The sequence below is a fragment of the Aethalodelphis obliquidens genome, unplaced genomic scaffold (genome assembly GCF_003676395.1).
Source record: "Aethalodelphis obliquidens isolate GAN/ISIS:26980383/991018 unplaced genomic scaffold, ASM367639v1 scaffold4, whole genome shotgun sequence".
Taxonomy (NCBI): domain Eukaryota; kingdom Metazoa; phylum Chordata; class Mammalia; order Artiodactyla; family Delphinidae; genus Aethalodelphis; species Aethalodelphis obliquidens.
The window spans coordinates 12,349,338-12,363,641 of NW_020837948.1; the positions used below are offsets into that span (position 1 = coordinate 12,349,338).

Here is a 14,304-nt window from a genome sequence, read left to right on the forward strand (position 1 = left end):
AAGTGCAGAGGCAGAAATGAAGCTACTGTGTTCCAAGAAAGGTAGGCAGAGGCTGAGCAGTGTGGTACCCTGAGCGAGCCGTGGGATGAGAAGGGGCCGGGAAGGTAGGGAGGGACAGATCAAACAGGGCTTGGTGGGTCACGTCAGGGCTCTGGCGTTTATTCTAACCATAATGGGAAATACTGGGGAGTTTGGGGAAGGGGAGCAGCATGCTCTGAAGTGCAGTTTTACAAGATCACTCTGGTCTCAATACAGAGAACTGACTGGAGTGGGGCTAAAGTGGATGCAACAGTAGGGAGACTATTGTGATCACCAATTAAGAGAGGACGGTGGCTTGGATTTGAGTGGCAGGAGTAGAGAGTAGGAAAAGGTTAGATTATCTTATATTTTCAGGTTGAACCAAGATTTTCTGATAAACAGATGTAGAGGGAGATTACACAAAGTTAAAAAAAAAAAACAAGGAAAACATATCAATAAATGATGTGTGTGGAGTGGAGTTAAATAAAATGACAGCCCAGCCTTGTCTTTACAGCATGTGAACCAACTAGCGCAAGTAACATAAACATCTATAGTGTTCTCACCGTGCCCCGAGCAATACGAACCAGACGTGAATTCATCTGGTTAAGGACATTAATGGTCAGAGGTTGGAGATAATGCAAAAAACTGCACCAGGGCTCTGTCTGGGGAGCCTCCTGGCAAGCAACTCTGGACAAAGAGAGGCTCCTGCTCAAGAAGGGTGTGGCCTGCTGGGCAAAACGAGATGTCCTCAAAGAGCCCCTCCATCCATTCTCCAGTCCACAGACCAGTCTGATGTGAAGTCTGGTGGAAGGCACAGTTGTCACACAAGGAATTGTAAGTAAGTACCATTTACTGAGCCATTATCATGCCATTGTGTCATTTAATTCTCACAAGCATATGACACAGATACTTTGAAGCTTATTTTAAGCCAAGGAAAGTGAGGCAAAGAGACAGCACAGAATGGAGAGGCACTAAGTCTACTGTCATTCAGTTCCAACAGGGATTTGGGTGGGTGGAGGTGGAAGAGAGTAACCAACAAAAGCCCAGGTTTCAGACTCCTTCACAAAGGCAAAATCAGCAGTTTCTGTGTGCGACCTCTATCAAGATACTCGGGCAGTCCATCAGTGAAATTGCTTTTGGGCAGTTCTGATGAACCATTCATCCCAAGCTCAGTCCATCCCAACTGTCATCAATGTCCAGCCCTCATGCCAGTGAACCCAAATGATCCACTCTTATTCTGCTGCTCCATCAACCTGATTTCGAAAGTAATTCTGACAGGGTGATGGGTATGTTAACGACTTGCCTTGAGGACTGGGCTCTGGTGACTTCTCTCCCCAGACAACATCGATCCTCTATTGCATCCAGTCAATAGACCTTTACAGCAGACTTTGCTGGTGAACAAGTCAGCTTTTTGTGCCCTACAACTTCTGGCTTGTAATACCCTTCAAATGGATTCCCCCATTCGAATATCCTGCAGGCAAATTCTTATTACTTATTCCGAGCAGCACAGCGTGCTTGCTTTATCTAAAAGGTTATCAGTACTCTTAATGTTGTACCTGAAAATGTTTGAGCTAGTCTGGCCTCCTAGGCATGTTTTCACTACTTCCAAGTACATTTAACCAGAAATGCTATTGGTGACTAAATAAACTCCAGTTTGGATTTTCTAGACCAAAATTAATTTCCATTTTTTGTTTCTAATTGGTACTAATGTCAAAAGCCTAGGGAACAAGCATTTGAAAACTATTTGCTAGCTGCTGGCTGATTTAGGACTCTCCATGTGTTTTGGGATGTGCCCTATAGCCAGAGGAGAAATAAATTTCTCTATAGACCTTTAGAAAATCATAAATAGAATTATATGGGTTGAGAGAACAAATGTATTATCGCTACTCATACAAAAGGTTTAAAGGGTTTCCAAAACAAAGAAAGATCTCGGGGATTGCAGACACATATTTATGAGAGTAAATCACACATAGAATCATAGGTTTGAAAGGGATCGTAAATACAATCTTGCCCAACATTCTTAATGTTACAAATGAGGAAATTACAAACGCATTCAACCAAATTGGTGTCATTTTAAATGACATGTTAGTGTGCCCTCGACACCTCTCAGGAACTTTTGTCTTGCCCTTTTGTCTGGTGGTATCAGTCCTGCCTCCTGCTCTCATTCACTGACCCTTATCACTTTCACCAAATCTCCTTTCCAGCTCCAGGAGGCACCAGATCCTCATTTAAATTACTGGCTGTGAAAGAGATGCGAGTCTGGTTCCACTATTTACCAGAAGTATAAACTTAGGCAAGACGCTTAATTTTTCTGTGCCTCTATTTTCTCATCTGTAAAATAGAAACAAGAATTGTAACCATCTCATCTGTTGAGCATTAAATGAGTTAGTTCCTGTAAAGCTGTAAAGCCCTTACAAAGATGCTTGGCACATACTAAGCTCTCAATAGAGGAGAACTATTGCTGTCATCATCATTATCAACGTACCCAACTTCTGCTTCCCTTGATATCAGCAGATTATCTCTTCCCCAGTTCACCAAGAGAAGAAAAGTCATCAAATATAAACTCACTCAGATGCTCCTCCCCACTGCCCGTGAGCTCCTGAGCCCAGAAACCTATCGACATCCTGCCTGCCACTCTTTCCTCCCTCGTTTTGTTGGGAATGGGAAGTACTTCACACTAATCCTTCCATCAGTGTCAGGATCCCATCCGTCTTCTCAGGAGCTGTGTTCCCTCGATTAAATGAACTCTCAATTCACTCTCCAGACTCTGTCTTTTCTTTCACCATCCTCTCAGCCTCTTTCACCTTAAAACACAATCAAAAGCAAACAAACAGGGCTTCCCAGGTGGCGCAGTGGTTGAGTGTCCACCTGCCGATGCAGGGGACATGGGTTCGTGCCCCGGTCCGGGAAGATCCAACATGCCACGGAGCGGCTGGGCCCGTGAGCCATGGCCGCTGAGCCTGCGCGTCCGGAGCCTGTGCCCCACAACGGGAGAGGCCACAACAGTGAGAGGCCCGCGTAGCGCAAAAGAAAAAAAAAGCAAACAAACACCAAACTTTCTCTTGAGCCTACATTTGTCTTTTACTAACTCTCTAACTCTTTACCCTTCCTTGTTGACTTCCCAGTTAAGTTTCTGGAAGAGGAGTCTATGCTTTAGCATCTTTGCATCACCCCTCACCCCACAGCAGTCTGCTTTCTGTCCCCAGCACAACATTAGGCCCTTCTCTCTAGTCCAGCCAGAAAACCTCTCACTACTTTACCCACCACCATTTCTACCTTCCTCAATCCACCTCTTCTCCTGAGGCGGTTCTCTTTCTCAGGATGAGACATTTACAAGTCTGTCTACTTTTCTCCAGGCTGCGAGCTCTGTGGGAACCAACAACTATTCCTCATTGGTTTCTTTATCTGCAGCATCCAGCACAGTTCCTTGCACACAGTATTCAATGAAAGTTCAAACTATGAACACCTGAATGACCTTCTCAGAATCATACATTCAATCTCATTAAATGAAACAAGCATTTACTGCTCTCCAATCACAAGCCAGGCACAGTGGAGGCCTGGCATTAACAATGCACAGGCCTCCAGGCATTAACAAAGACATTAACAATGCACAGCCCCTGCCCTCCAGGAGTCATCATCCCGTAAGGGAGGAAGAGAAATATAGGACTGATGAACAGATAAGAGATATTGATGGAGGAGGAACAGAGAGAGAACAGGAACGAGGAGGAAAGAGAGAACTAGAGCTAAGATAATGTCACATAGGCTAGGGTATTCTTTAGGATGCCAATAGAAGTAAAATACATGCATGCTTTTTAAAAAAAAAATCATTTAATGAAACCTAAAAAGAGGTAATATGCCCAAGTCGTCAAATAAATCATGATTTCACTTCAAGCAAACAAACCATGTTCAGTTCTCTGACACACCTGGTTTTTCATACAGAAAATACATTGAGACCCAGGAACACTGACTGTATACCATATATAGGAATCCGTCCATCCACTGACAAGGTAAACAGTCATACTAAACCTCCAAGGGAAGGCTTTTAAAATTTGTGCTTGTGAAGGTGCTGTCAGACTCTTAATTTCCCATGTATATTGGGAAGGAAAAAATACACAGAGAGATAGCTATGAAAACGAGTTACTCTTCTGCCTGGAATGATTGGTCCTGATGAGCCCAGGGAAACTGGGCTGCTGCTGCATAACGGGAGAAAGCTGAACTACGTCTGGAACCCAAGGGATTCTTTGGGGCACCTCTTGGTACTTCCACGTCTGGTAGTAAAGGCTAATGGAAAGTGTCAACAACCAATAAAAGGCAGGACAACTGAGAATTCAGATCCTTCAGGAATGGAGGTTTGAGTCACTCCTCCAGATGAAGAACCCTAAGTAGCTGAGGTTTGGGCTGAGAGGGAGAAATATGAAATGGGGAAGAAGGAGGCCATACGTACAAGTACAGCATGTGATTAATTACAGAAAAGAGGCCTGTAGTAGTTTTTAACATTTCTCTTTGCTTTCTACATCTATGTGTTTATTTGTAGAAGCTATTTTCTTTTTTTCTGCTCTTTGCATTTTTATTTAATTTTATATAAAATAAAAGTTGTTGGAAGATAACTTTAGTATCTAGGTAGCAAAATATTCTGTGGTACTTCATCTGAATTTCAGGAAAAATTAATATAACCAGCTATGGATACCAGGACTTTGGGGACTTGCATCTCCTAATTTTGGGAAAAGAGTGAGAACATCTTAACTTGTAAGATGTCAGGCTGTATTTTATTAGATGGAAAGGCAGAGTCGTTTTGTTGATGTACAAGAATTCAAATGTGTGTAGAAAGGTGCACAGAAGAGCTGAGTAAACAAAGGAGTGGACTGGACCAGTTATCACTTTATTGTCTCTCAGGGCTAAATTTATCCTTCATTTTTATCTACAAAAATGGATGTGGGCCCTTTAAGTACTCTTCCTTTGCCAGCTGGCTGACTGTTAAGCATTTTCTGTAGGGTGCCGGAGAGACACTGTAGGAGGAAGGTGTTGCCCATCATGGTTCTAGTGTGCCAGCTCAACTGACTCCAGAAGTGCCCATGGCTCTTCCAGCACCCAGCCCCTGCCCTGTCAGCACAGTGGGAGTGGCTTCTCCAGCACAGGCAGCTTCCTCAGCATCCAGCTCCTACAGTGCACTAGCAGCACCCATCAGCCAGCAACTTGATGGGTGGCTAGCAGCACCCATCAGCCAGCAACTTGCCCTGGCATTCCCCCTTGGGCTTTTTTGTAGCAGAGTCCTTCTGGTAAGACAATTCTCCAGAACAGCTTTCTCAAGCATCCTATAGAACAGATTTCTAGCAGGTTCCAGAAAGCAGATTTCCAGCAAGTTTCACTAGGGGTGTACCATGGCAGTCTCTCTGCCATTCAGTGAGCTGTGGCTGTGCTCTAACAAGGTCTGCATCACACCGTTAGTGGGGCTTCCTCTTTGGGTATTCTATCTCAGCCCTAGGAGTAGTGGATGCTCCTTATTTCTGCCATTCCTGTATTCTTTTGAGTGTTATCTACTTTCTACTAGCCAATCTCTACACCAAATTCGTGTTATAGCTAATGATTCTTTTTAATAAACTTTCCCTGCTCAAGTTACTGTGCGTTCCAGGAGCAGCGAGCACACCAGCACCCAGATCTTGGTTTCTAAATACCATTCTCCAATGGCTCATTCTAGGACTGAAGCCAGAAAAACACAAAGTGAGCTTGGAGTATCCTACAGTGGCAGAAAGTAAGGAACTGCTCAAAAGACCAAACAAAACAAAACGACCAAACAAAAGGACAATGGCGTATGAAAAGGACACAGAAGCCACCTAAAAGAACTCCCAGTTGCCAAAGCTGGAACAATTTAAGCAACAAAATAAACAATATAATATTGACTTCTCATGTAAATATATATAAGTCCACACTGATATGAATAAATGATTGATTAAATGGGAGAGAATAAATAAATCTTCCTTATAGAATATGTCCAGATAACATATGTAGATATTCTCCCCCTCAAAACCATGGAGCTTAATCTCTACCCTTCATCCTTGAGGGTAGGCTGGACTTAGTGACGTATTCTCAGAGAAAAAGGAAAAGGAAAAATAGTAACTTTATGTGGAGAAACCTGGCAAACACTACACATCACCAAATGATGAAGGTTAACTAAGTGATGACACCATCAGTGCTGTCATGTGAATATCATCATACCTCTGATACGATATAATGAGACAGGCACTTCAACTCTGTGGTATTTTCATAACCTGGACCCCTAGTCTAGTCATGAGGAAAACACAGACTGGGGGACATTCTGCGGGATATCTGGCCAGTCCTCGTCAAGGTTGTCGAGGTTATGAAAAACGAAGACTGAGCAATTGTCACAGACCAGAGGGGACTGCGGAGATGTGAAAATGCAGTGCAGTGCTCAGGACTAGATCCTGGAACAGAAAGAGGACATTAATGGAAAAAATAAAATAAAATCCAAATAAAGTCTAGAGTTTGTTTAATAGTAATATACTAGTAAGGAACTAACTGGTAGTGTATTCATGTCAATTTCTTTTGGCAATTAGTTTTGCCAAGCTAATGGTAACTTAATATGTTAAGGGAAAAACTGGATGCAAGTGTATGGAAACTGTCAACTCTCTTTGTAACTCTTCTAAAATTGTTCCAAAATGAAAGGTTTACTCAAAAAAATTATTGCAGTTTCTGTCTCTTGATTGGACCCTGACTAATACAAGGAACTGGTGTCATTAAAAAAGCAATCATTTTCTGGATCTAACATATATTATCAAATACATGCCTAACAATAACCAGAGAGGAGGGGGCAGAGAGATAAAAATCCTTGGGAATTAGGCCATTTTAACTCTGCTACTTAGTAGATTACTAGAGTGTGCATTTGCTTCAAGAATTATCTGGCCAAGAGTAACTAAATTACACACTTCCTAATGAGTGATATTAGGGTAACAGCTATAGATAAAACCCAGGTAACAAAATTCAGTGCTCTGGCTCAGAATAGCATTTTCTTAGGTGCTTAAAAAAGGTGTCAGAAATGTATTCTAAGAACATCTTTAAAGCCTTCAGATATCTGTCCACATTTATTTATGCTTCTGTTCATGATAAAGCCAAAACATAAGCTGTGGAGAATAAACTAAAAGTCACCTCAATATCATCATCCAGGATTGAAAGAACATGTGTTGTCAGAATTCTAGAGGCTTCGTTCAAAAGTCAGTCAACTCCGAAATAAAGCAACAGCTTGTTTTCTAGAAGGCCTAAATCAGTTCTAGAGAGTCTGAAACCCATGTAGACCTTTTGTTTTGTTTACACACTCTTTAGTCTGATCTCTTAGTTCGAGGTAAGCTTCAGTTCTTAGGGGACAAAGTATGACTGCAACTAAAGTTATTCCACAGTATTCTCACCCTGAAATTAGTAACAAATCTCATTTCTCAAATGAAGAATATAGCCACTCTTCTCTTTCCCAATGGCTTATATAATAATGTTATTTTTCTTCCAAATGTGTAGGCACAACTGATCTTTAAGTTGGAAAAGTCAATGAAAGCAACAATGCATTTGAGGTCAGTTGGCCAGAAAAATGGACATGAGCCAGATCCCACATCCCAAACATTTTGCCTCAACAGCATGTGAACAAAGTGCCCTCTCCCCTCCTGATCTCTAACAGAAGGCTAACAAAACGCAGCAGGACAGTTACCCATTGGAATGGGAAGCCTGTCGGGGCAGAAAGATGCACGCACGCGCGCGCGCGCACACACACACACACACACCCCTGTTTAGGACACGACAAAAAGGCTCTTTCACATGGAATGTTCTATGCACAGACAGCATAAGGACCTCCCCTGAAGATGCTGTTTTAGAGGCAGTCAAGAGATCACAAGTCTAAAACAAGTAGTTCTAACAAGATAAAGAGTAATCTCCCCAATTCCAAATGGAAGCAAGTAAAAATTCTTAAAACCAGCTTATCTACATAGCTTAAAGTTCTTTTGGTCTAGTTTCATAAAATTCTTTGGTAGCAAGGAGGACAAAGTTGTGTTGTCATGAGAGTCTGCTAATTTTTAAAACTATTTTTCCCTTTCTCTAAATGTAAACGTTTCATGCATTACAATTTAGTTGCACTTCAATTCCTTCTCACATTTTTCAAGGCAAAACGAAGTATAAAGGAACAGGAAGAGTGCACAATTACACGCACAGCAAGGAGTTAGCCAGAAAACCTAAGTTTTAACTGTGAAATTTAGAAAAGCAACTGTATTACATGACATTCCATCATTTAATCCTCATAATAATGAATATAGGATTTTAAGTGCAATCTGCTTATAGTCCAAAATACCATCATTTTACAATTATAATTCTAACATAATGGAGAAAAATTATATACTATATTATGAATTGATTTAATACCTAAATGTTCATGAATTTTTGTTTATTACCAATAATTCTCCCCAGTAATCTGAGCAAGTACTTATTATTTGCACCTCAGAATTCAAAGATAAATATGTTAAGCATTGAAAATATCAATTTTACTTCTGCTTTAGAACCAACAAGTGGTAAGTTTTCATCACCAAGAAAATATATTAGATAAACGAACAAGTAAAAACAGACGCAGGAATACAGTAGCTGTGTTACCACAACTGCCTTACTGAGTTAAGGAATCTAACTTCTGGACCGTACCCTGGAAAATGCATTGATATTCACAGAAGTACCAGAATCAGATGATTGAAATCTTCTTTCCAAGTACCTTTCTTTATACTCTATTCCTAACATTTCTGTGTATAATACATGTAGAGATTTAAAAGAAACAGTATTCGTGAGTTGGACTGGGAATCTACACCACGTTCTGCATTGGGATGAAGAGGGAAACCTGTGGCTCATGTAATCTGCAGACAAGAGGCCCATACAGCAAAAACATCCGGAGACAGACAACAGCAGGTGGAAACTTACCACTGGAGCAGTTGGTCCCACCCCAGCCAGGCTCACACTGACAGGTGTTTGGAGCAATGCAGCGACCATGGACACATTTATCAGCACAATGGGCTGTCAGAGAGAAAAATCAATCAAATAAGGAAAGTTGGCACAAGAAAAAAACCCCAACAACACAGCTGTTTCACATCTCAGTCTCAAGTATCACTTAAAAACAACACGCATGCTTGATAATTTTCTTCAATCCGTTCCTCAGCCCTCTTACAGTCCTCTGTGTAACCAAACAATTCCCCTTCTTATTTTGATACCTCCAAATAAATTCCTTCATTTCTACTCTATAATTCTACTTCATGCTAAATTAGCAAAGAAGTTTCAAGGAAAATTGCCTAATCCACTTTTTAAAAAAATTATCAGTGACTACCAAATATATCCTCTTTGTTTCAGGAGGAGCGTATGTGGATGCACAAACAAACCACAAAGCAAGATCTCAGGACTCCAGGGCGACAAGAGTAGTCTGAAAGGTATTCCCTTTACATAATGCCTTCACTGGAAACAATAGTCAAATTTCTTTGTGCACATGTTATTCACAACCATGACACAGCAGACTTAGATGCCCTTTTTCTGTTGAGGAGAATATTCGAAAAATGTCACCCAGGTCTTTAGGAAATAGTAAATCTCAATTCCTCTTTTGTTAGTGAATATCACTGGTGTGATAATAAGGGGTATGAAAATAAGGGGTATCATTGCAAACATGAGTGGATAATTAGTCTGATGATTTCCAAAGGAAAGCTCAGTGGGCAGATAGAAACGGATCAGAAATATGCTGTGTTGCACATCAGCATTATCCTCAACATTAGTGCCACTCAGGTTGGTTAAATCTTCTTTAAAATACCTGGATATATGAGGAATTGTGAGAACAAAACTTGGAAGAGTTTGGATTCCAGATGTTCCAGAATTTCATTTAAGGATGGGATAAGGTATCCTATGCTTTAGAGGTAAGTTTTATTAATTTTACTTTTTACAAAAGTAAAACAGGTCTACTGTCCAAACATAAAATACCAATAAGCAAAATAAACCTCTCTCTTAAGGAAAAAAAAAAGAGAATCATAATATTTTTCAATTTGCCTTCCCACTTAATGAGAAAAAATCTTTCTATGTCATTAAATATTCTTTTGTGTGATTTATATACTGTGTGTAAGTCTATATTGTGTATATATATTTATATATGTTGTGTATATATATTTATATATGTTGTATATATATATATATATGTATATATAGTATAGGATATACATATGTAATATATATATTGCTGGACCAAAAGTGATAATCACTTCTAAGGTTTTTATCAAAAAGATTTCGACATGAAGAGATATAAATGAAAGGCATTTTAGATGAAGAGAAAGCAAAAGCAAGCAGTAGAAAGAAAAACAAATGGAAATGAGAAGATCTGTTTGGGTGCAGTGTTTGGAGCAATAGCTTTGGAAAGAGAGAGACACTTTGAAAACCAAACTAAGGTGTCAGGACTTTATTCTGAGAATTAGCTGGGAATATTCTAATGAAAGATATAAATTTGTTATAAGAAAGAAACTATCAGGTAGGTCACCTGATGAGGACACTGCAACAAAATGAAGTGACCAAAATTTCAGGAAATACACGTTTATGTCCTATTACTAGAATAATTCTTTAGCATCCAGGCAATTTGGTGAGGGGTATCAGGCCAGATGAGCTAGAGATTTTGACACTAGAGCTCCAAGGAGATGCTTAGCAACCTCATAATACTTGATACAATTACGTATTTAATTATAATGAGTAGCAAAATCTGCCTGTAACATATGAACACACTGCCCTACAACATGTTGACTTCTGCTGCCAGGTTAAGTCGACATGTGCTAATCTCAGGGTTCAGTGCCTCCAGCCATTTCTATGCATGTTTGATATTGCAGATGGGTCATTCATTCAAAAGGCCATAGCTCTGTACTGTTATTTCTTAAAATTTAGCTATACATGTATAAGGCAGCAAAATAACATAACTAGAGTATGCAAGGTTCAACTAAATGCCACAGAAGGCCCAGTTCTAATTGTGTAGGGCATGTTCTGGACCCTGTATCACACTGTTTTATGGTAGCCAGGACACCCCCATCTTACAAAGAGTGCTGGCACCCATTGTAAATATGTAAATTTGACCATGCTTGGTCTAACTTGTCTTATGTACTGATGGCATCTATGCTTGCAACATACTGTTAGTGATCAGCCTTCAGACATCAAATTCCCAATTTATCCTGCATCAGGATACTAAAACTATTTAAAATTCTGTTTGTATATTTTGAGAAGTTTTAAAAATCAGATACTAGATCTCTTTAATATGAAACCAGAGTTTTCTGATAGTTTGCATCTAAAAGAAAACACAGAGGGCTTCCCTGGTGGCACAGTGGTTGAGAGTCTGCCTGCCGATGCAGGGGACGTGGGTTCATGCCCCGGTCCGGGAGGATCCCACATGCCGCGGAGCGGCTGGGCCCATGAGCCATGGCCGCTGGGCCTGCACGTCCGGAGCCTGTGCTCCTCAACGGGAGAGGCCACAGCAGTAAGCAGCCTGCGTACCGAAAAAAAAAAAAAAAAAAAAAAAAGAAAAGAAAACACAGAAATTGGATATGATGGTTGATGAAAAGAAGTATCATTCATATCCTCAAATTTCAAATTTTTGTGTTTATTTAAAATACTCTTGTTGGTCTCACCCATGAATTTTACACTAAGAAAATGTTATAAATGTTAACTTATAAGGTATATCTATATTAATAAAACACTACTTTGTCTTTATATCTTAGGCATCTACACATAATTTCATTTGACAGAAAAATCAGTTCCACTATTTGAAACTTGGAAAATCTCTGGGTTTCCAGGACACTGGATTGGATGACAGCTACCTGGGGTTTCCTATCTACAAAGAGCGGGTGGCCAGGAGAGGAAGGTTTTGGGGGGTGTTCCATGGGAAGGTCTCAGTTTGCTCCTCCCCTTTTTTCTGTCTGCTTTCATTTTCTCACTCCTTATCTTCCTTTTCACCTTCTTTTACTACACATCTTTCTCTCCCCTAAAATACTTCCTTGATATGCACAGTCACTACACAGAATGCAGATTAAACTGTGGTTTTAGTTGTAGTTGTGTTGGCTCTTAGCCCCTGAGTAACCCCAAAAGATTTCCACTGTACCCACCTGAATCAACCAGAAAGAAAGGTAAGACAGAGCAAACAGGTCTAGAGCCTTTCCTCCAATATCAAGATGGCCTTTACTAACATGGGTAAAGAAATGCATGATAAGCTAAACCTGGGTCCCAGAAGATTAGGAATCAGAACTGCTTATGCTTGGATACCAATTGATTGTTTTTTGTTACTCTTGTTTTGTTGATTACAAAAAAGGATATTAAGTGAATTTCTATATGTAAAAATCAAAGGAGATCTGCTTCAAAATGCTTTGAGATTGCTGAATAATCATACGAATACTCTCATGCTTGATTCCTGATGATATGAACTTTGTGTTTTATGAAATAAACACCAAGAAGTCCAGTCAACTGTAATAGATGGAAAAAAATCCTATCATGGTAATTTTAAAATCTAGATTATTTCTACGAAAACCTTGAAATAATAACATTTGGCTAAAGTCTGAAGCAAAACGTAAATAGATAGCAGAAAACAAATTAGTCTGTAAGTTAATTACGAATTGGAAGGGACAATCTGCTTTCCTAATGATTTTTTTTCTTAATTAAAGCTAGAGTCAAAGGAATCAACTTGAAGCATTGAAGCCTAAAGTCAAATAATGATCTAAGTAATGGAAAATATTATTGGTACGGATTCTCAAAGGAAAGAACACAAAATTCTCCTGCTGTGCTGCAGAATCTCCACATGACATTAGACTGTCACACGAGTGCCATCTCTGTTCCATGCCCTATCCCGCAGCTTGGGACTCTCCACATTCAGCAGCAGCTCTCACCAAGCACCCACAAGACCAGTGGGAGCAAAGAGAGACAACAGAGGAGAAGAGAGCAAGCTAGAAAACTCTGTGTTCTCTGATGTCCCAACTCTCCAAATTGCAGTAACACTAACCATGGCATATGTGGTGACAAACACAGAGCCTGCCTCTAGGAAACTGACTGAGCTAGATTCCTACCCTAGCTTCATCTTTCCTCTTTTAGCCTCAAATGCCACCTACTCTGGGTGCTGAGTTTTATGACTAACAAACTCCACGTGAGAACCCAAGGTGGGTTAAAGATATGAATTTGTCATATAGAAAATTCCAAAGTCAGCTGGAAACGAGAAAGGGAACAGAGGTCTCCTGTAGCAAATGTTCAATAGCTTAGATTTCAAGGACAAGCACAAAAGAACTATCCTAAGTATGGCTTTCTCATCCATGGAAACTGTCATTTTACTCCCTATCCTATTCTTATTTTTTAAAGGGCAATTAAAATCAGGAAAATGCTAGCAAAGACAATCTATCCAATATGATTCTTTTTCACATCTCTCTTTAAGAAAATCATTAATATCACATTCTGAGTTTTCAGTAATCTTTTACAAAGACCAGATGTAAGCTGAATATGTGGACCATACTTGGTACACCGCTGCAGACACATCAAGTTGCAAAGAGCAGCCAAGGCATCTTCTCCCTCAAGAACTGGGGGGCAAAAGACACTGATGAGAAGAACATGCCACAACTATGAATTGAAAGCTGTGGACAGCCTGTCTGCCTGATGGACAGGTGAGGACTGACCCGATGACCCTCGAATCTTCTCTAATTAGGCTCCTATTTCAGCCTTAGCTCCTAAATCCATTTAAATCCCATTACCAGTGACATGGATCTCATTCCTCTTTCACTTGTAAATATTTGCCTTTAATACTGAGAGCTACTAACTGTACTCAATAGTTTTCTCTTCTGCCATATACATTTCCCTTTGGATTTACACCTAGAGTATGGCAGAAAGGTGAAAGTAAGAGTGGGCAGACTAAAGACTCCTTTAAACCAATTGTATCTCTAAACACAGTACCTACCTGTGTCCTAGAGGATATATTATAATCAATGCATTTAAGTTAATTTGAAAAATGTTTCCATGATCAAAGTATCTCTTGAAAATAACTGTCCAATAGAAACACACACCTTCCACCTAATCCATCTTTCCCCAGAAGTGTCTTTTATCTTGATGTCATGAATAAAGAGCATAAGCGACAAATCTTATTTTTGCTCATTTTTTTATTCGGAGTTGCTACAGAGGAACATAGATTTTTAGAGTTAAAGGTGCCTTTACTGAACGTCATTTCCACATTTTTCAGGCAAGAAAATGGGGACTGGGAAAATGGAATGATTTTCCCAA

The 14,304-nt window shown here is 40.0% G+C and overlaps 1 protein-coding gene across 1 annotated transcript in view; it reads right to left on the bottom strand.

Moving 5' to 3' along the window:
- Positions 1-14,304, bottom strand: part of MEGF10 (multiple EGF like domains 10) — a 366,625-nt gene that overhangs the window by 75,497 nt on the left and 276,824 nt on the right. Inside the window, exon 7 of the mRNA XM_027098843.1 lies at positions 8,971-9,063. Within this exon, the coding sequence (XP_026954644.1) occupies positions 8,971-9,063 (93 nt within the window). The remainder of the gene's footprint in view (positions 1-8,970; positions 9,064-14,304) is intronic.